The sequence below is a fragment of the Leuresthes tenuis genome, unplaced genomic scaffold (genome assembly GCF_036924035.1).
Source record: "Leuresthes tenuis unplaced genomic scaffold, fLeuTen1.0.hap1 SCAF_17, whole genome shotgun sequence".
NCBI lineage: Eukaryota > Metazoa > Chordata > Actinopteri > Atheriniformes > Atherinopsidae > Leuresthes > Leuresthes tenuis.
Genome location: NW_027325371.1, coordinates 10964136 through 10983436, shown reverse-complemented (window position 1 = coordinate 10983436; position 19301 = coordinate 10964136). Strand labels below are relative to the sequence as shown.

The following is a 19301-nucleotide window of genomic DNA, read 5'->3' as shown; positions in this document are numbered from 1 at the left end:
CTCAGGTAACACGTTGGGTGGAGTCTCAGCTGCATTTAAAATCATCCGAGGCGCTGCCCCTTTCCTAGACAACACGCATACCTGAGCGCAACTGTTCAGTGTGAACAGGTGTTGTCTCTCTATATTATTTCCTGAAACCGTGAGTACAAGAAGAACTTTGTGGAAAAGATCAACAGGGATAGGTAAGCAGAAATTTGGTTTACACCTTTTTTTAAATGTTACGATAAGTTTTACTTAATGAAATGTTTTGAAACTTTATGGTTTTGTCAGTCCTCTGAGTCATTTATGAGCATGTTACATAACCTGATAATGCTTCATATGCGAGTACAATGGAGATAAAACTGAGGAAGTAGACATTAGAAGTAAAGAAAGGAATCTTAAAATCATAACAACGTCGGTTTCGTGTTGAGTTGTAGCTACCTCTTTGGTAGCTACCAGTTCGACTACATAATTATCTGCTTACATTCTCAGTTAGTCTATCTGACCTTGATCAGAAGAAAATAATTCAAATGCCTGTGACAGTGACAATGAACACCCAGTGGGGGAAAACAGAGTGCTAGGATTCAGTTCAGTGAAATGAAATCACATATTTTGTTTGGTTTCAATAACGAGCGCAATACCACTCCACTGAAGAACATGATGTTTCACTTACTCCCTCTTACAGCTGCAGAGAATTTCTACATTTTTTGTGTAAATCCATACTCATAACCAATGGTTAAATTACATAGCATGTTAACATTTTGTTACATTAACATTAATCAGCTTTAATACAGAAGTGTACTATTTGCATCCATTTTTATACAGTTTTAACGTACTTTGACAACTTGAGTAATTTCATTCACCTTTAGGATACGCACACTTACTCATTTACTAAAGGGTGCAATTTGATAAATGACGCAGTCTCACACCAGAGTGTTAAACAGCTAAGTTTGTCCATAGTGCAAAATGTAGCTGTTTTACTATAAAGGCTCAAAAGGCTCAATTTACTTTCAAGGATACAAAATTATTACATACATACAATTTACAGAAATTGTAACACCTAACCCTACCGTTTGCATTATGTAAAACTATCTCAAGTGTGAAATTGTCCTACTGTTTTTAGTTTAAAAAAGCTTATAAGGAGGTAGGAGGTGGTGGACAGTGGCATAACATCCCTCAGGATCACCAAATTCAACACCTGTCTAACCCAATGTTGTCCAAAAACCCGTTTGTTTTGCCATCAGTTGACATGAAGACTTGGCATAAAAGAATAGACAGTTAGGTTCCTTTATAGGTTATAGGTTCCTTATACAAAACAACAGACATTGACCAATGTTAACATAGTTTTAACACCTTTACTGTGACACTACTATGTTTTGGATATGTGAACAAGTTTGCATTTGTCATGTTTTCCTGTTTGACTGAGCTGAAATGGACATTCAAGTGAAGGCCCTGATCAACAAACATACCTTTTCATATAAACTGTGTGTTTTACAATAGATTTTAACATTAAGTTAGAACAAAAAATGTATTCCTGCAAAAACCAAAGTTGCTTTTAGAATAAACTTTTGCTTTGGCGTATTATGCCTAATATCTAAGAGAATTTCACCATATAGAAAGTCATTTTGAGAAACATTACTGCAACAGTAATATGATCACTCTGAGGTATGATTTGATTTGCGATACATATGTCTAAAGCGACTTTTATGCTAATGGTACATAAGTCCCCAACAGCAGTTTCAGCTGACCAGCAGTTGTGACCTTTGAATATCATAATTGTCTTAATGAGATGAATTCTATCTATTGTATTATTAATTAGTTTCTGATAAATGATGTGTGTATTTCAAATAATCTGTTAGTAATAAAAGAAAATGTGAGAAATGCTGCAATTGTCTCAGTTTTCTCTTCTAAGAGGATAGTACCAGCTCTAAAGTGTTCCAGCTTGTGTGGCTGTTGTAAAAGTGTCTTTATAAACAGAATGGAAATCCATTTCATGTTTTTACTGTATAAAATTGAATATGTGTCTTCATTTGTTTTGTTTATCAAATGGTTCATATGGAATTACTTATGATAATTATCAGTTGTTAGGGGAAAGGGGGAAAAAACCTTATTTACCATCAGACAACAGACCTTAAGTGCAAATTTTATCAACAGGTGGCTTTAGATGAATAACAACAGGGAAAAGTTGCGCTTATACTTTTATATCTTTTTCAGAGTATGGCTTCTACCATCAGCATCCTCCCCGAGAAGCACTTTTTGTGCTCTCTGTGCAGAGACATCTTCACCAACCCAGTGACTACACCTTGTGGACACAGCTTCTGTTTGTCCTGTCTCTGCCAGTACTGGTCACGCCACCTGTCCAGATACTGCCCCGACTGTAGGAGAGTGTTTACTGACAGGCCCGACCTCAGTGTCAACCGCGTTCTGGCGGATGTCTCTGACAACTACAAGAAGACTCGACCTCAGAAACCACCTGATGAAGAGATGGTAATTTGACAGTTTTTTTTAATCACAGCTGATCAAATCTAGTGTGTCTGTGTGTGTTATTGATGTCAGTGTTGTATGCGAACAGGTTATAGATGTAGAGCAAATGATTCAGGAGAGGCTGCAGAAGATAGAAAGGCTGAAATACTCTCTTGAGCTTCAAAAGGTGAGCTGAAATTTTCAATAAACACCATGATAAAAGCATTTTTTAATTCCCAAATATATTCATCACTGAATGATGATGATTTCCAATCAGAGCTCTTACCTCCGTGAGGTGCGGGAGAGTCAGAAGGTCTTCTCTGCTCTTGTAAGCGCTATGGAGAAGAGTCACAAAGCAGTTGTTGCTGTCATAGAGGAGAAACAGAAAGAAGAGGAGACGAGGGTAGAAACACTTGTAAAAGAGATCAAACAGGAGATCCAGGAGCTGAGGAAGGAAAGCAGTGAATCTGATCCTCAGGTTTCTGGTGATCAAAGTGACAATCCGAAGCAATTTGTCTTGGTAAACATCCTCACGTACTGCAGGCAACATGATCATAATACTGAGGCATTATCGTCTTGCAACGCTGAATATTGTTTCCACTTTGTAGCCCTCTGAGATGAAGGACTGGTCCAAGGTTACCATAGAAACAGACCCTTGTATTGGGGTCACCAGAAGAGCCTTGTCAGACATCCTGGAAAAAATAAAGGTAGAGGTCAACAGACTTGCAAAAACTGGTGAGTAATATAACTGTTTTGTTGTGTATTTAGTCAATGATCTACAGTAAAATAAGTCAAATTAATGTCTCTTTTTCCTGTTGCTCTTCCTCAGAACTTAAGAGAATAGAGAAATACACAGGTATGGCTATCTCTTTGTGGCAAAATCGTTTTAATATATTTCCTTTAGAGAAGAAAGATGACAATGTAGTTTGACTCCTGCTTTACTTTTCACCTCCCTGTTTCTAAGTTGATGTCAGCGTAAGTGCCAAGACAGCCCACCCATTCCTCTCTGTCACAGATGACAGAAAGCAGGTGAGGCACACTGACAAGCTTCAAGAGGTACCAGATCATCCCAAGCGCTTCGACCGTGTGGCCAATGTGCTGGGCAAAGAAAGCTTCAGCAGTGGGAGGTGCTATTGGGAAGTGGAAGTTGGAAATAAGATTGAATGGAACCTGGGTGTTGCCAGACAGTCCATAAACAGGAAAGGCAAGTTCACCGTCTGCCCCGCTAATGGTTTCTGGACATTAAGCCTGAAGACTGGAGGCCAGTACATTGCCAACACCTCTCCTGTCACCATTGTGGCTCTTGAGAATCGACCCAGGAAGGTTGGTGTCTTCTTGGATTACACAGAAGGCCGTGTGTCCTTCTACTGCGCAGAGTCTGGAGTCCACATTTACACCTTTACAGATAAGTTCACTGACAGAATTCATCCGTTCTTCACTCCTGGTCGCTTGCACGGTGGCAAAAATATGGCTCCCTTAATCATCTCTTCTAGTTATTGCAGCATCTGAACAGCTATGTTTGCAATTATCTTTTCAGTATTTATTCATTGTTCTTAATATACATGTTTATATATATATATATACATTTAAAATTCAATTTAACAATCCATGGTGAACCACATATCTGCAATGAACACTGACAAAAAGGGCGCATGAGGACTGACTCCTTACACTCGAGAACTTCAGTGAAACCCATAAACAGATTGTACAGAAAGAAAAGGGTTATAGAAAAGAAAAGGCTCCCATAAGTGAACAAACGAGTCAAAGTGAAATAAGAAGAGAAAGAAGGGATTGCTGAGTTGAATGGATGTGTGGGGCTGCAGGGTTGGGACAGAGGTTGACGAGGAGCTGGGAGGGAGGGCACAGCAAAACAGCAGGGTATTGTGCCCATACACCAGGCACTGGGAGACACACTCAAACACATTCACGTATTCACACACTGACACAGTTGCACACACAAGCGCATGCTTCTGCCCACTGCCACACAGACTTGCGCTGGCATCTCAGCGGGCAGCCCCATCTCCAGTCCAGTCCGGTCCAGGGTGTTGAAGCCGATCACTTGTCTCTGGCACTTTTCCCTCCCAACTTCTGATTCAGAGCCTCCCAGCTCTGTGGCCTTCCTGTTGGCTGATCTGAAATCTCAGGGCATCACAAATCCAGGCATCCACTGCTGGAAGGACAAGTAAATAGACACTAACCTGTGGATCATCTCAAGCAGACGCTGTAAAAGACTGGCACACTTCATTAGAGGTAAATTTTCTTTATTATGTTCAAGGCATCTGTGAACTTTGTGCTTTTACCATGAGTAAAACGCTAACAATAGAGTGACGTGATTTGTTTCTAAACTCCATTGTATGTTGAGTTATGCACTATTGTACTATCCCTGTGTAAAGGATGTTGGAGGCATGTGTGTGATGTTATCAGTTGCTATTGTTCCATTGCAGTGTTTACAATTGTTCCCACAGCTGAGACACAGGTTTCATCTTGGAGCTTTTCAGGAACTTCTAAGAGGTCAACATGGAAATTTATTTCTGTGATGTCACACACAATATTTTGCAACAACGGGAGAGTGATCATTATAATTCATTCTTATCCTTCTTCTTGTAATGCCAAGTTTAATTTCTTTGTATCAAATCAAGTTATGATCTCAGAGATTAATGTTTATTAGTCCGTCTTATTAATTATGGATCCACACAGCATTGGCCAAATGAGAGCCGGGATGAACAGATGACACGGGTCTAGCTGGCCCACTCTACAAGCTTTCATGAAAGCTGCTTGTGTTCAGAGTCTCCTCATGTTTTTCTGAGATAATCCACTCACCCGGCAAGGCGTAGCTCAACACCCACAGCTGTGTCAAAGAGAGCTATTCTCTGCGGCACTCATTGGAATCCACTTAACATGGGCCTCTCAGCCTGTCTCCAAATATTTATGATAAACATATGCTCCATTAGGCTTTTCACGCTTTACTAACAAGATAACAGTCATGTTATTTGAGTTACACACTATTCTTTTCAATTGTCAGATTTGCTGCACTGCTTTTTCGACAATCTTGATACCTGAAATGGTTACACTTTTCTGTATTATCTGTATTCCAGGTGACCTGCCCTCATCTAAGCCAAGCTGACCTCATCAACATCATCACCAAAGACTGAGAATCCAGAAGTGGACCACATTTCCAGCAACATAGGCCGTCACATTTTTTGTGGGACAATAAGTTGACCCTCTGCAGCAGAGACTGATATAAAACCAAGACAAATCCATCTGTGTCAAACAACATCTTTGTCATGGCAACCACGGGCATGCAGTTGCTGGGCCTGATCATGTCCATTGTGGGCTGGGTGGGTGGGGCAATAGTGTGTGCTATCCCCCTGTGGCGGGTCACTGCCTTCATCGGTAACAACATAGTGACAGCTCAGATCATTTGGGAGGGCCTTTGGATGACTTGCATAGTGCAGAGCACAGGTCAGATCCAGTGTAAGGTATATGATAGTTTGCTGGCTCTGCCCAGTGATATGCAGGCTGCCCGAGGCCTCACCGTGTTCTCCATCCTGATCTGTGGCCTGGCTCTGGCTCTGGGGGTCCTTGGAGTCAAGTGCACTAAATGCATAGGCATAAACAGCCTCAAGGCCCGTATTGCTCGCATAGCTGGCGCCCTTTTTGCCATTGCAGGGTTCCTTTACCTTGTGCCTGTCTGTTGGACTGCCCACTCCATCATCAGGGATTTCTATGACCCACATGTGGCGGCTCCACACAAGCGCGAGCTTGGCCCTGCACTTTATGTCGGCTGGGGGGCATCAGCCTTGCTTCTAATTGGGGGATCTCTGCTCTATGCAGGGTCAAGTCCCCCTGGCATCCCAGGTTCTCCCACCTTCAGCAGTGGAGAAAGTAGTCCCCGCAGGGCACCTGCCACACAAGTCAAAGGCTATGTCTGAATGCCCTCAAGTTCCACAAAAAAATTCCCCCCAAATGATGACAAACCTGTATTTGCTCCTTCTGAAATTTCTCCCTGTCATTATTTACATGTAATGTTACTCCTGTTTACTTTTTTCTTTGAAATACCAGAAGCGGCTGTATGGGGAACTTTTAATTTATTTTACTGTTTCATATTGTTCAATAACCATTTTTTTTCTTCCTGTCAGTAAAATACAATAAAATTTGTACTCTGCTGAGGAAAAATGTGTGTTCACATTTTTACAAATATAAAAACTCTTTCAAAAAAGCTCAGTTTAATGTGTTTACTAAGTGTTGATAATAGTGGTTGTACAGTACTAAACTAATAATGGCAGTTTTTAAAAAGAAAAAACATTGGCTCATTTCTGTAAACACTACTTTTGCTGAATGGAGAAGAACAATAGAACAATGGGGATGTTTGTGCATTTGCTTGTGGCGGTATATTGTTGAGAAGAGCGTGTGTGTTGTCCTATCTTCCATCTCTTATTTCCTGTCTTGGTTACTCTGTGCCAGGGACAAGGAAAAATATGGCGTTTTTCTTGTACGATGTGAAAAGCACATAAATCAAACCGGCTGATCTCAACGCTCTGTCTCTTTCTTACAATCATAGTGGATATCAATTCACTCGTGAAGATGAAATTTAACTTTCATTAGATATTGCAGGTATTCTATCTGATAATGTGACAGTAAACAGAAACATGATCAATTATCTGTGTTAGTGCCTATCTGTCAGTAATGTGATCATTTACGAGCGTCAGAGGAAACACATTTAATCTTGAGACATTGTTAATTTCTCTCACTGCTTTACTTTGAACTGGATCATCACCAACAGAGAGTGAAAACTGTGTCAGTGGTTCTTATTACCAAGGGCCGTCATTTTAAATGTTGTTTCTGAAATTATGAAGCATTTTCTATCAAAGTGCTACAAACCGTAAATGTTGATCATCAGTTGTTGTCCTTTCTGCAGCAGTGGACAGAGCAACACAATGCCACTATATAGAGCGTTACAGCGCCACTGTAACAATGGCCGCTAGTGTTTCGAGTGCCAGGTAGTGACTCATACATGACCTAAGTAGGCCTATAGCAGTGATGGTAGAGTAATGCTGTGATTACTCTGTCTGTGCTATTTTACTCATCTTATTGATGACAACATAGTTCTGAGTGATGATAATAAGAGTAAATCATACACGTTCATAAATTCTCTGGGAGTTTAGCCAGTTACAGTAGCAGCCATATGAGTTAGCGACAACTCACCTAAGATCTACTTTAATTCAAACATTGTTTGTATAATTACAAAGTCTACCTTTTGCAGGTAAAATTTAGGCTTTGGATAATTTAGCATCACAGTAACATATAACGAATGCACCTATTACCATGTAGCCTAGCTGTTTGTCTCTCTTATCAAGCTATTAAGATATTCAGAAAACAGATGTATACTAATAGAGAATTACATATAGATTGGAAATATGAAATGATTCTTGAGTGAAGAAGGAAATGTCCAATGTAAGTAAAATAAATACAAATTTTAATCAAAACCTTTTTTTTCTACAGAAGACAGGCTTGTGATTTGAAAAACATCTGTAATTTTCTTTTGTTTGAACATATTTTACCACTGTGTAAAAATGTATCTTTGCAGTCAAGCTTTTGTTTTTGTAAAAAAGTAAAGGAATATCATCAAAATATTTTGTCTTTGTAAAAACTCAATATGTGGCAGAACTGCCCCTGTCACTGTTACACTATCAAAGCTTAATGATACTGTTTCATCAATAAACTCTAAGGTGTACAGCTATGCCTTACTTGCCTCCACAGCGGTTCTACTCATTTATCTCTGATCATGTTAGATGAATCTGGAGAAAATATTTGATCCCCTTGTAACCACACCCAACAGTTTCTGGTGTACATTTCTGCTGTAAGGTGATAAGTTATACCACAGAATATCAGGAAAAACAAGAATTTCAGGTTTGTTAACTTACTCTTTTTTTGTTATAGCAGCTGGCCTGGTTGACAGGACAATTTATATACAGTTGGGTTTTTTAATATAACTAGATTACAGAAATAAATCACATCCTATAAGGTCGTCACAGGTCCTTAGTTTTTTCCAAGTTCAAGCTGTATTTTCTTTGTTTTTCACTCATTGTATAGTTGTAATTTCATAGACGCATCGTTAGAGGGAGACATTCCTCTCCAAGGCTGGTCCTGTGACGGAAGTGGGAAGTAGGAAGAGGTGTACCTTGACTGAACAGCTGTGCTAACAGATAAGCTAACAGGCTAACCTCAACGGTGAAAATATCAGCCTTCGTCGTTCAAACGAAACGTCTCGACAGCGACTTTGAGACTCTGAATCAAATATGGGGAAAGGTGGTGGAACATTTGAGAGGCTCCTCGGTAAGTTAACTGCACATTTATTAAGTTAATAGTTTATTAACCAACTATAAGTGAAAAGTGCGACGTTTTGCGGCGTATTGTTTTGACAGTCGCTGGGGCTGTGGCTCCAGCTCCAGCTCCCAGGCCAGCTAGCTAATTTTAGCCTGCTAACAAATTCGCTGCTATTGTTCGAAGACATAGTGAGAACTTAACTCATCACCCCGACTCGTAAGTAGACCGAGTCAGTCTTGTTTGTCCATCTTTACCCGAAGTGTAATCATAGCTGTGAATCACCGTGACGTTAGCTAGGGCAAACAGGTTAATTGCAATCAGAAGTGTTCATGTCTGCTCTTACAGTAACATAACGATGGAGATGTCCTAGAAATTTAACGAAGGAAAGCACAACATTGTCTTAAATGTGAAATTAATGTTATGCTAAGTTTTTTTTTTTAAATATTCAAGATCCCAATAGGTGGAATAGCTAGCTGCCACACGGATATAATTGGCCACTAATCTGTTAACTCCATCTATAGACGTTACTCTAAATTAGACTCTCATTGTAGTATATTGGTGAAGTGACCGTCAGAGGACTCCGGCATCCCGCTTCAGCTTCATTTTCTCAAAGAAAAAGTCATTCCAAAACACACCAAACATGTCTTGTGAATTAAAGTTATGTATTCTGTATTTTTGCTATTTGAGTTTAAGTCTACCTGAATAGTTAACTTGGACTGTTTAACTCGTCAGGAGGCAGTGAGGTGAAATGAGTAGAGCACAATAATGTGATGTGATGTTTTTACTTATAACACACAAAAATTAACACGTGTCATGCCAGCACTGTGTTGACTTGTGTAAGGAAGTTCCTAAAAACAAAACCCAAGTAGGCATTTGAGTTGATATTGTATTTTCTGCTGTTTTATAGTTATTTTCAATTAAATGAGAAGTGTAGCGCCACAAAATGACTACCAGCTTTAAGAGATGCAGGGTTATTACACTGTCAGATTATGACCAAAAATGACTTTGTCTTAATGATAATATCGTGATAATAAACTTTATCTACATAGCTCTTGTCTACACAAAACAGACTGATGAAATAGTAAAAATAATATACATTGTTTATGATGATGTTACAGGAGCATATGTTTCCAGCAACATGTGATGGGATGAATCACAAAAGTATGACAACATCTAAGAATAGCAGTTAGTTTGAAGGTGAAAGGGTCAGGTCCTTTCACCTGGGATTGGGTGTCCAGTTCAAGTGTCTTCATGGAAGCTTTTAATTCCCATATGAAAGAAAAAGGTTACAATCCTTCTCTAAATGATTTAAACTCCACGGTCCATAATAAGGTTGTATACAAGTGGAGAAAATTCAAGACTTGTCACTTCAAGTACGATGTTTGTAAAGTGCTCAAGGTTATAAAGGAACCCTGGGTAATTTCTAAGCAACTTAATGCCTCTCTGACATTGATGAATGATAATGGTCATTGGTCCCTAACCAGGGGACCACTGAACAACAATAGTAGGCGCATTCCTACTGTAGGAACCTTTTGCTGTTCCTATAACCTTTTCAGGAACAGGGACGTTTTTTTTCACTCATTTGGACATACAGGAACTAGGGACCACAGCCCTCAGTTCCTATAACCATTTCAGCTCCTTCTCCGTGGCAGGGTCTTTTCTGGGTTCCAGAGGAACACATATGACGTAGGTGTTTGGTGGTTGGTTCAGTTCCTAACAGTTCCCCTGTTCATAGAATGAAATTCGAGGTGGTCCGCATGCATCTATTGTGTGTTGCAGGGCAGTAAAGAGAACTCACCATCTGGGAGTTACCACAACAGAGCAGTTTGGTTTAAATTGGTAGCAATATGTTTATATTAAAAACACAGTTAAGCATGAGAGCTGCATCCCATTTGTGAAGCATTGTGGTTGAAATATTATGGTTTGATTTTGATGGAGCAGTGAGTCTTTAATTTGTATATGTAGGAAATGTAAAGAGAGCTGTTCATCAACCAAATCTTCAGAGAAGATGGGTCAGCAACATGACTTCTGTAAAGAGTAATTCCACTGGTTTGCAATCATAAAGTCAAATTCCTGATCCAGACAAAAGGGTGTGGAAAGGCCAGAGGAGTGCAGCTGACATGCTGTAAACAAAGCAAAAATCGGTTAATTTTTTCTAAGCTGATGAGGGGCACACGTTAACGGTTAGTAGAGACATTTACTTGTTGTTGCTGTACAAGGGGTCACAGGAGATACTGAAATCAAAGGTTTAGGCCGGTTGCTCACAGAATGTAATTTGACTAATCTCCTGAATAAATGATCGACCAAGTAAAATCATTTTGTTCTTTTAGTTTAATGTCTCTCCTAAATCCTCTTTTAATAAGTGAAAATTGAAAACATTTTTTTAAACATATTTTCATGTGCTAATTACAGATAAAGCCACAAGTCAGCTGCTTTTGGAGACTGACTGGGAATCCATTCTTCAGATCTGTGATCTCATCCGACAGGGCGACACTCAGTGAGTTATTCTGAAACCTCCCTTCAGCATTCATACCCTCAGCTGCTGAAGTTTAAAGAAGCCCATTTGGGTTTATTCTTTCCAAGCAAAGTTAATTGAAGAAGTACACATTGTTTACTTTGTGACCCACTGTGATTCTACTTGGAGAAATATGGCTTTTTGTCCTTGCAGAGCTAAATATGCCATCGGGGCCATTAAGAAGAAGCTGAATGACAAAAATCCACATGTGGCCCTTTATGCACTTGAGGTAAGAAATGTTCACCATGAAGAATGTTCTCAGTCATTAGTTTGTTAGACCACTTTGAAAAATACTATTGCACTACATGTAATAAACAAATGAACAATGAAGATCAAACAATGGCACAAAGAAAAAGTAACGTGGCCTCCCTCTTCATTTCAGGTCCTGGAGTCGGTGGTGAAAAACTGCGGACAGACGGTTCATGATGAAGTTGCGAGCAAACAAACTATGGAGGAGCTAAAGGATCTACTTAAGGTGAAATTTGATCATGCTGTCAAACATTACGCTTCTCTTTTGTTCACTTTCCGTTGCACTGTCCTTGGCTTCTTTCTAAAGTTGTTGCTATCTAGTTCTTCAGTCTTGTTCAAAGGTTAATGTTTGTTGTCTTATTAGTGAAGCTGAATTTACTTCCAAAGGCTTAACCAACAGTAATGTTACATAGAGTGAAGCTGCAAATCTGCTTAATACCCCTCATTGAAGTAGCTGAAACTAGCAATGTGAGCAATTATTATTATCATCAACTCAAATTTGTTTGATTTCTGGATTACTTCTAATTTGTTTGACCATATTTTGAATGGAAGAATGTCATAATATTTTATTAATCACACAATTGGAATTTATTTCTCCAGAGCAGCCCCCAGCTTCGAGCCAGCCTTCTTTATCAGTTTGATCCTTTTCTTCCTTTTCTTTAGCTCTGATGTCTTACTATCTTTCTTTTCTGACTCGAATCACTGCTCAGAGATGCCTGACTGCTGACTGTATTACCGCATGAGCTAGCAATATTTGATTGGATCCTCGGTGTATCATGTGATTCTGGCACTGTAGCCCATGTTGGTTTCAACTTCCTGGTGACGTCATTGTCTTGTGACAGGAGGGGTTTCCCTAAGCAAGAAAAGAGACTTCCCACCTCACTTCTTGCCATCTAACCCAGTGTTACTAAATTCAGTTTGTGATCATAGAAACAAAGAAAACTCAAATATGTGAATGCTATTTTTTTTTCTCCCTCTCTCCCTGTGTGTTCTTCCATTTCACCTAGAAACAGACAGAAACAAATGTCCGAAACAAGATCTTGTATCTGATCCAGGCCTGGGCTCATGCCTTTCGCAACGAACCCAAATACAAAGTGGTTCAAGACACGTATCAAATCATGAAAGTGGAAGGTGAGCGAGCATTAGCAGTGTTTGTCTTTAATGATATTTAATATCACTTTCCCCTGAAAGGGAGACCAAGGATCTTTTTACACTTTCATTTCACTGCATATATTCATAACTGTTTGCTGCTGTCCATTTTTTACAATTCTAATATACAAATGCTGTATATTAAGGCTTTTATCTTTGCTCAACAGGTCACGTATTCCCTGAGTTTAAGGAGAGTGATGCCATGTTCTCAGCAGAGAGAGTGAGATTTTTTTTTTCTTGTTTCAATAACTAAATGCTTCATATCTGTTTTATATGATGCATGTATCCCATCAACATTAGATGGAAGAAAGGATATGCATACACTGAAGTCCTTTGGTTTTATTCTGCCACCGTATCTATATGTGACATCTTTGTTTTGCAGGCCCCAGACTGGGTTGATGCTGAGGAGTGCCACCGGTGCAGAGTCCAGTTTGGAGTTATGACAAGAAAAGTAGGCTGGGCTTTCTTGTAATTGGGGCACATAATTATTTCCTTCTTGCCATTGAAGCAGTTTGCGTGGACCGCATGCTTAAAGCTCGGAAAGTGACCTCGATTTCTGCTCTGTACTTTTCCAGCACCATTGTCGAGCCTGTGGCCAGATTTTCTGTGGGAAGTGTTCATCTAAATACTCCACCATTCCGAAGTTTGGCATCGAGAAGGAAGTGCGTGTGTGTGAGCCGTGCTTTGAGCAGCTCAACAAGTGAGTTGGTGTGAAAACTGAACCGGAGTGTGAATGTTTTAAGTATGTTTTGCATATGGATACATTTTTATACCACTTTCATATAAGATGTGAAACATTTTTTTCTTTTTTTTTCCTCTCACAAAGAGCACTTTGATCTGAAAAAGCAAGCGAGGCAAATATAGGCAAATTATCTCTGCAACTTCACAACATGTTCACAGCAGTGCTCCGTAACACAAGCTGTATTACTGCTGCTTTTAGCATTTGGCAGTATTTACGGTGATTAAAGGATCAGGTTGAACTGTTTTTCAAACCCTCCTGAAAGTTCTGTGTCCACAGCTTCAATCCACAAGAAATGTAGAGAAGACAGTGGAAACGATCATAACTCATGCAGTAGAATCTATATCTGAAAAGCTACTGGGCAAATTATATTGCTTATCATGCTACCTGCACTGTTATCAGTTTGTGAACTTGAAAAAGAATCTTTTCTAAAAGGTTTTGACAAAGACAAACATTTTTCAGCTACACCTTAAAAATTCCAAATAACCATGAAGATAGCTTTTCTTAGCCATGACTTGTGATTAAAAGATAATAATAATTGATGACTCCAACAACATAACAATGTAAATAACTTGTTGGTCGCCACCCTTACTGTTACAGAACCCTAATATTCCCAGAATCTGAGTGCTGTCTGTCAGTATGTGTAATATCATGCAACTCTAAAGTGAATTTTGAATGTTCTTTTGTGCTGTTGTGTTTTGGAGAGTTCTTGGTGTTTCAAACTACTTGCTCTCCTCTGATTTACAAGGCTGTTTGTCCTCCCTGATCCCTTTTCCTCACCAGCCACCCGTCCCTCTCTCCTCCACTTAGGAAAGCTGAAGGAAAAGCTCCTTCCTCAGGCACTGCTGAGCTGCCACCTGAGTACCTGACCAGCCCGCTGTCTCAACAGTCACAGGTAGTTATTTTTGAAAATCTTCTACAGTAATCAGGCTGTGCTGTTTTTCCTTCACCATTCCTTGGAGTTGCAGACTCTCATCTTTGGTTTCTCTTTCTTTTTCTGTTTCCGTGACTGACCATCACTGTTATGAATGATTAGATGCCCCCAAAGAGAGATGAGACAGCCCTGCAGGAGGAGGAGGAGCTGCAGCTGGCCATTGCACTTTCCCAAAGTGAGGCAGAGGAGAAGGAACGGATGGTGGGTTGCACGGTTGAAATTTTGACTGAATATTCACTTCCTTCTTACTGGGGAAAACTAACTGAAACGTTGCTGTTTACACTTACAGAAGCATAAGAACTCATACTCCGTGTATCCCAAAGCTGATCCTACCCCAGTGACTTCCTCTGCACCACCAGTCAGCACCCTTTACACTTCCCCGATGGTAAGATACAACTTATTTGCACTCAGAGGAGACATATGCCCTTATTTCACAATTCGATGCAATTTCCTGAAGTCCTAATGCATGTTGCAGTTGCTGTTGCATGTTTTGGTAAAAATATGTAAGAGTAAGTTGAGGTTTTCACTCCTCTGTCTGGGACTCTCCACAGATCAGTGGTACAGTTTTGTGCAACCATGCAAATATAAATTTGGATACAAATTAGGCTAAAAAAAACCCTCGAAGCACGATATTTCTGCATGTGAAAGCTTACAGTGTCTAGCCTGAGAGCCCACGCTACCCAGGGAATTTTTTTTTTCCAACACTTGATTTTCTCTGGTCTACGGCTAAAACAAGCAGAGCCACATTGCTACTCATACTTTCCTCTTACCCAGGTTGTTAAAACATTTCAGCACAGATGAGAACGCTGAGTTAAGGTAATTAAACCCTGGGCTTCACTGCCAAATTCAGGTAGTTTACCAGTGTCTTAATCAATGTCATTTTCTTTTTTTCTAAATCAAATAAAACGTTGAAAAAAAAGACTGGTTGAGTCTTATCGGCTCATTTTGTTCTTAACGGAAGTGAATTGCATAAAGTGCCGATCATATATTGCTGTTGATGGCAAAGAAAAAAAGTCAGATCTAAGAGGAATCGGCCACGATGTGACAAAACACTGAGCTGAGTGAGATTATTTCAAACCTTTGTTGCTCCAGACAGTGTTACAGGGTGTCTTATGTCGGACATTTTGAGTTGGTAGTCACATTGAACACCCAAATATATTTTCCTGGGCAACTTTAAAGTTTAGCTTATTATTTGGCAGATTACATGAATGTCTTCATAATGTTTCATAAACCCATTTGAAAATATTTATGTATTGCAGAACTCCTCTGCTCCATTAGCTGAAGACGTGGACCCTGAGGTACATGTAGTGTATTTATCTTTTTTTAATGTTATTATTACTGTTATTGTTGTTGTCATTATCATTACTGTGAACCCTTATACCTTCAATATTTGCATGACTATGTCACATACTTCCAGCTGGCCCGTTACCTGAACAGAACATACTGGGAGAAGAAGCAGGAAGAGGCCCGGAAGAGCCCCACTCCCTCAGCTCCTGCCCCTGTGCCATTGGCTGAACCCCCTCCACCAATCAGCCAGCCTGTAGAAACTCACGTCCCTGTCCAGCCTGTCAGCATAGTGGAGGTGTGTTGAAATTTTCCGAGGATATTTGTAATCGTATTTTTTTTAATGTCTAGCTGAAGTGAAGTTGGCAAAGCACAAATGGCTCATTTCCTCCCTGTTCCTTCTCCACTTTCAGCAGCAGTACCAGAACGGCGAGTCAGAAGAGAACCATGAGCAGTTTCTGAAGGCTCTGCAGAATGCTGTCACCACCTTCCTTAACCGCATGAAGAGCAACCACATGCGCGGGCGCAGCATCACCAACGACAGCGCCGTGCTCTCACTCTTCCAGTCCATCAACAACATGCACCCACAGCTGTTGGATATCCTCAACCAGCTGGATGAAAAGCGCCGTGAGTGATAACTTTGTGCGAGTGCATGTGTACGTTTATATCTGCCTTCTTGTGTGCAGTCTCTGTAATGCAAACTGTATGTTGTTAGTGTACTATGAGGGACTGCAGGACAAACTGGCTCAGGTGCGCGATGCTCGGGCTGCTCTTAACGCCCTTCGGGACGAACACAGAGAGAAGCTACGCAGAGCTGCAGAGGAAGCAGAGAGGCAGAGACAGATCCAGCTGGCACAAAAACTGGAAATCATGAGGCAGAAGAAGCAGGTAATAAAACATTTTTAAAAAGTCTCTTTTAGTTAAAATAGAGATGTTGTCACAGTATCCAGTGCCTTGCTCACGAGGATTTCTTTGATCTCCAGGAGTACCTTGAGATGCAAAGACAACTGGCTATTCAGCGCCTCCAGGAGCAGGAGAAGGAGAGGCAGATGCGTTTGGAGCAGCAGAAGCACACAATACAAATGAGAGCCCAGATGCCTGCTTTCTCTCTGCCCTATGCCCAGGTACATGCTCCACCAGCCTTTTAGCCTCAGGCAGAATTCATTGGCTCACTGAAAAAATGTTTTGGATACATGTTATTATAATAGCTATATGTGCTGTTATGCAGATGCAGTCTTTGCCCCCCAACGTTGCTGGAGGGGTGGTGTACCAGCCTGGTGCTCCACCCAGCTACCCAGGTACTTTCAGTCCTGCTGGTTCTGTGGAGGGTTCACCTATGCATAACATCTACATGAACCAGCCGGGGCAGACTGTCCCAGGACAGTACCAGGCCATGCCAAGTGCTGCTACAGGTGAGGAAGTCGACCAAAAACATTTTTAAATTTAAAACATATTTTTGATAGCTTGAGGACTAGAACATTTCCAATGTTATGATGCCTTCCGTAGTCATGATATACTTAATTTGAGGCTTTGAAGGTGTTACTCACGTGTGCTCCTGTGTGGGACTTTTTTTTTCCAGATCCAAATATGGTTAATGCATACATGTACCAGGCTGCAGGTACCAATGGGCAGCCTGCTCCTCCCCCAGGCCAGGTCCCGCCGAACACTAGTCCACCCTACTCCAACTATCAGCCCACGCCCACACAAGCCTACCAGGTGTGGAAGACCCCCAGTCGAATTATTTGATGATAACATAGAGTACCACTAAATGAAAGTTTGCCCTCTAACTGATCTGTCTGTTCGTGCAGAATGTGGTTTCTCAGGCACAAAGTATGCCCCCCATGTCACAAGCGGCCCCGACCAATGGTATGGGTTACATGAGTTACCAGCCATACAACATGCAGAACATGATTTCAGCGTTGCCAGGACAGGATCCCAATATGCTCCCTCAACAGCCGTACATGCCGGGCCAGCAGCCCATGTACCAGCAGGTTAGTTGTGTATTATTTACACTTTTTTTGATGTTTTGATGTTAGCAAACTGTTTTAAACACAGCTGTTTACTGTTTATTACTTTTCCCAGTCCTCACCAATCTTCCAAATTGTACTTTTTCATTCTTTTTTTGCTAGGTTGCTCCCCCTGGTGGCCCGCAGCAGCAACAGCAGCAGCCACAACAGCAGGCACCTCAGGCTATCCCTGGGAGTGCAGAGGCACAGCTCATCTCCTTTGACTGAAAGCCCCCATGCTGCAGGGTTTGACACACTACACAGTCTCTCTTTCATTGGTTTTCCTCCTCTTTCCCCTCCGGACTCCTCGAGGATGCCCTCTGGAAACACACACATAATTCCTACCTTCCACCTTGCTGTGATGTTGTGGCAAAGTGAAATATTGTGATGATGTTGCAGAACTGTAGCTCTCCTTGCCCCCTCCCTTCTGAAATATGGCAGTTGGGGGGTTTGAGGCTGCAATGGTGAGCACCATAACCAAGACCTCCTTACCCTCTTCCTCTGTCTTTCCAGCTGATATGTATGTAGTATTTCCTTATTAAATGAATAACTGAAATGCAGAAATAGTAAATGGTATTCAAGTTAAAACGAATAAGAAAACATGATATTAATTTAGGAGATTAAAAGAAGACACAAACCATCCTTTGTCTCTTATTTTTCTAAAGCAAAATGTGCATGTTAAATTCCGATTATTTTCTGGAATGAAAGTGAATCATTGCAACTTGTTCTAACAGTTGGGCAGTGATAGAAAAACATCTGAATATGCCGTTTAAGAAGCTCTGGGTGTGTCAGAAGAGTGATGGCTCAGTAGTGAAAGCAGAGGTGGTGGTTTTGGATAAACGGCTCTAACTCGCATCTTCATCAGGCTCATGGGTTAATATTCCAATTGTAGTTTAATGGTCGTCCTTTCCATGCACACAAACTTGGGCCCCCTTTGCTTGGACTGTTGAGTGTCTTAATTTAGTTTCTGAGGGGACAAAGCGCATTGCAGAAATTGTACTTTGCGGGAGATCTGTTAGAAAATTAGCTGTGTGCCTAACCCTCAATGAATATACTTTAATAAAAAGTCAAATTTCACAACTAGTTACCATCGAATATACATTTTCAAAGCAGTCCAGCAACCGTCACAGTAGCCTGCGTCCCTTTACTGAAGTGAACTGCGTTGCCAAACATAAAACACCATTATATAACTGAAGGAAGCAAGGGACCTTCCCCTGTATTCAACTTTAAATCGCCACAACCCACATCCATTTAGTTGTGGCTGCTCCGTGTAAAGAGAGCTGCATAAGAGGTACAGGTGGGCCTGGTTTCTGTGTCTGTTGTTGTTTCTGAAGTGTGTGTGTGTGTGTGGCTAGTCAGAAATAGGAAGACGGTCGCAGAGCGAACAAGATGTGCTGCATGTATGTATCTCACTTTCAGCCAGTGATTTCTGTAACTCTTCAGTTTTCATCTGTGAACTTCTTGATTCCATTTTACTGATCTGTCTGACTTTAAAGTAATTTTAAAATTATATTTAATAAATATCAGGTTCTCATTGTCCACTTGCCTCTGCTGACTAATTTTTTTTTGCTTTCTACAATTTTGTAAAAAAAAAAAAATTAGAAGAAAGATGTGTGATATGACAAAGTTTATTCATGTAGATGCAGAGTTTTTGTC

The 19301-nt window shown here is 40.6% G+C and overlaps 3 protein-coding genes across 6 annotated transcripts; all 3 read left to right on the top strand.

Annotated features, from left to right (window-relative positions):
- Nucleotides 1-25: 25 nt before the first annotated feature.
- Nucleotides 26-4014, top strand: btr02 (bloodthirsty-related gene family, member 2). The gene is made up of 7 exons (XM_072368078.1): nucleotides 26-182; nucleotides 2194-2466; nucleotides 2552-2629; nucleotides 2720-2962; nucleotides 3051-3177; nucleotides 3272-3298; nucleotides 3407-4014. Exons 2-7 carry the CDS (start codon nucleotides 2197-2199, stop codon nucleotides 3949-3951), a joined length of 1290 nt encoding a protein of 429 aa, XP_072224179.1. The 5' UTR covers nucleotides 26-182; nucleotides 2194-2196; the 3' UTR covers nucleotides 3952-4014.
- An 11-nt stretch (nucleotides 4015-4025) lies between these two features.
- cldnk (claudin k) lies at nucleotides 4026-6976 on the top strand. Its single transcript, XM_072368080.1, has 2 exons — nucleotides 4026-4692; nucleotides 5538-6976. The coding sequence occupies exon 2, from the start codon at nucleotides 5727-5729 to the stop codon at nucleotides 6372-6374; it is 648 nt and encodes a 215-aa protein (XP_072224181.1). The 5' UTR covers nucleotides 4026-4692; nucleotides 5538-5726; the 3' UTR covers nucleotides 6375-6976.
- A 1643-nt stretch (nucleotides 6977-8619) lies between these two features.
- Nucleotides 8620-19184, top strand: hgs (hepatocyte growth factor-regulated tyrosine kinase substrate). Of its 4 annotated transcripts, none has more exons than XM_072368172.1 (20): nucleotides 8620-8778; nucleotides 11182-11266; nucleotides 11438-11513; nucleotides 11667-11759; nucleotides 12547-12664; nucleotides 12850-12902; nucleotides 13065-13133; nucleotides 13258-13382; nucleotides 14232-14316; nucleotides 14458-14556; nucleotides 14645-14740; nucleotides 15615-15653; nucleotides 15773-15937; nucleotides 16056-16266; nucleotides 16355-16527; nucleotides 16623-16763; nucleotides 16868-17051; nucleotides 17219-17355; nucleotides 17448-17630; nucleotides 17769-19184. In XM_072368172.1, exons 1-20 carry the CDS (start codon nucleotides 8742-8744, stop codon nucleotides 17871-17873), a joined length of 2274 nt encoding a protein of 757 aa, XP_072224273.1. In that variant the 5' UTR covers nucleotides 8620-8741; the 3' UTR covers nucleotides 17874-19184. The 4 variants fall into 4 exon arrangements, with proteins under 4 accessions (XP_072224273.1, XP_072224272.1, XP_072224271.1 ...); XM_072368171.1 differs by having other exon boundaries at nucleotides 16053-16266; XM_072368170.1 differs by having other exon boundaries at nucleotides 14205-14316.
- Nucleotides 19185-19301: the final 117 nt, after the last annotated feature.

Bases quoted from the DNA above. Each gene is read 5' to 3' on its own strand.
- cldnk (XM_072368080.1), top strand. From the start codon at position 5,727: ATGGCAACCACGGGCATGCAGTTGCTGGGCCTGATCATGTCCATTGTG.
- btr02 (XM_072368078.1), top strand. From the start codon at position 2,197: ATGGCTTCTACCATCAGCATCCTCCCCGAGAAGCACTTTTTGTGCTCT. The intron at 2,467-2,551 runs GTAATTTGACAG...GTATGCGAACAG, and splicing joins AACCACCTGATGAAGAGATG to GTTATAGATGTAGAGCAAAT. The intron at 2,963-3,050 runs GTAAACATCCTC...TCCACTTTGTAG, and splicing joins ATCCGAAGCAATTTGTCTTG to CCCTCTGAGATGAAGGACTG.
- hgs (XM_072368169.1), top strand. From the start codon at position 8,742: ATGGGGAAAGGTGGTGGAACATTTGAGAGGCTCCTCG. The intron at 12,903-13,064 runs GTGAGATTTTTT...TTTGTTTTGCAG, and splicing joins CCATGTTCTCAGCAGAGAGA to GCCCCAGACTGGGTTGATGC. The intron at 15,654-15,772 runs GTACATGTAGTG...ACATACTTCCAG, and splicing joins CTGAAGACGTGGACCCTGAG to CTGGCCCGTTACCTGAACAG.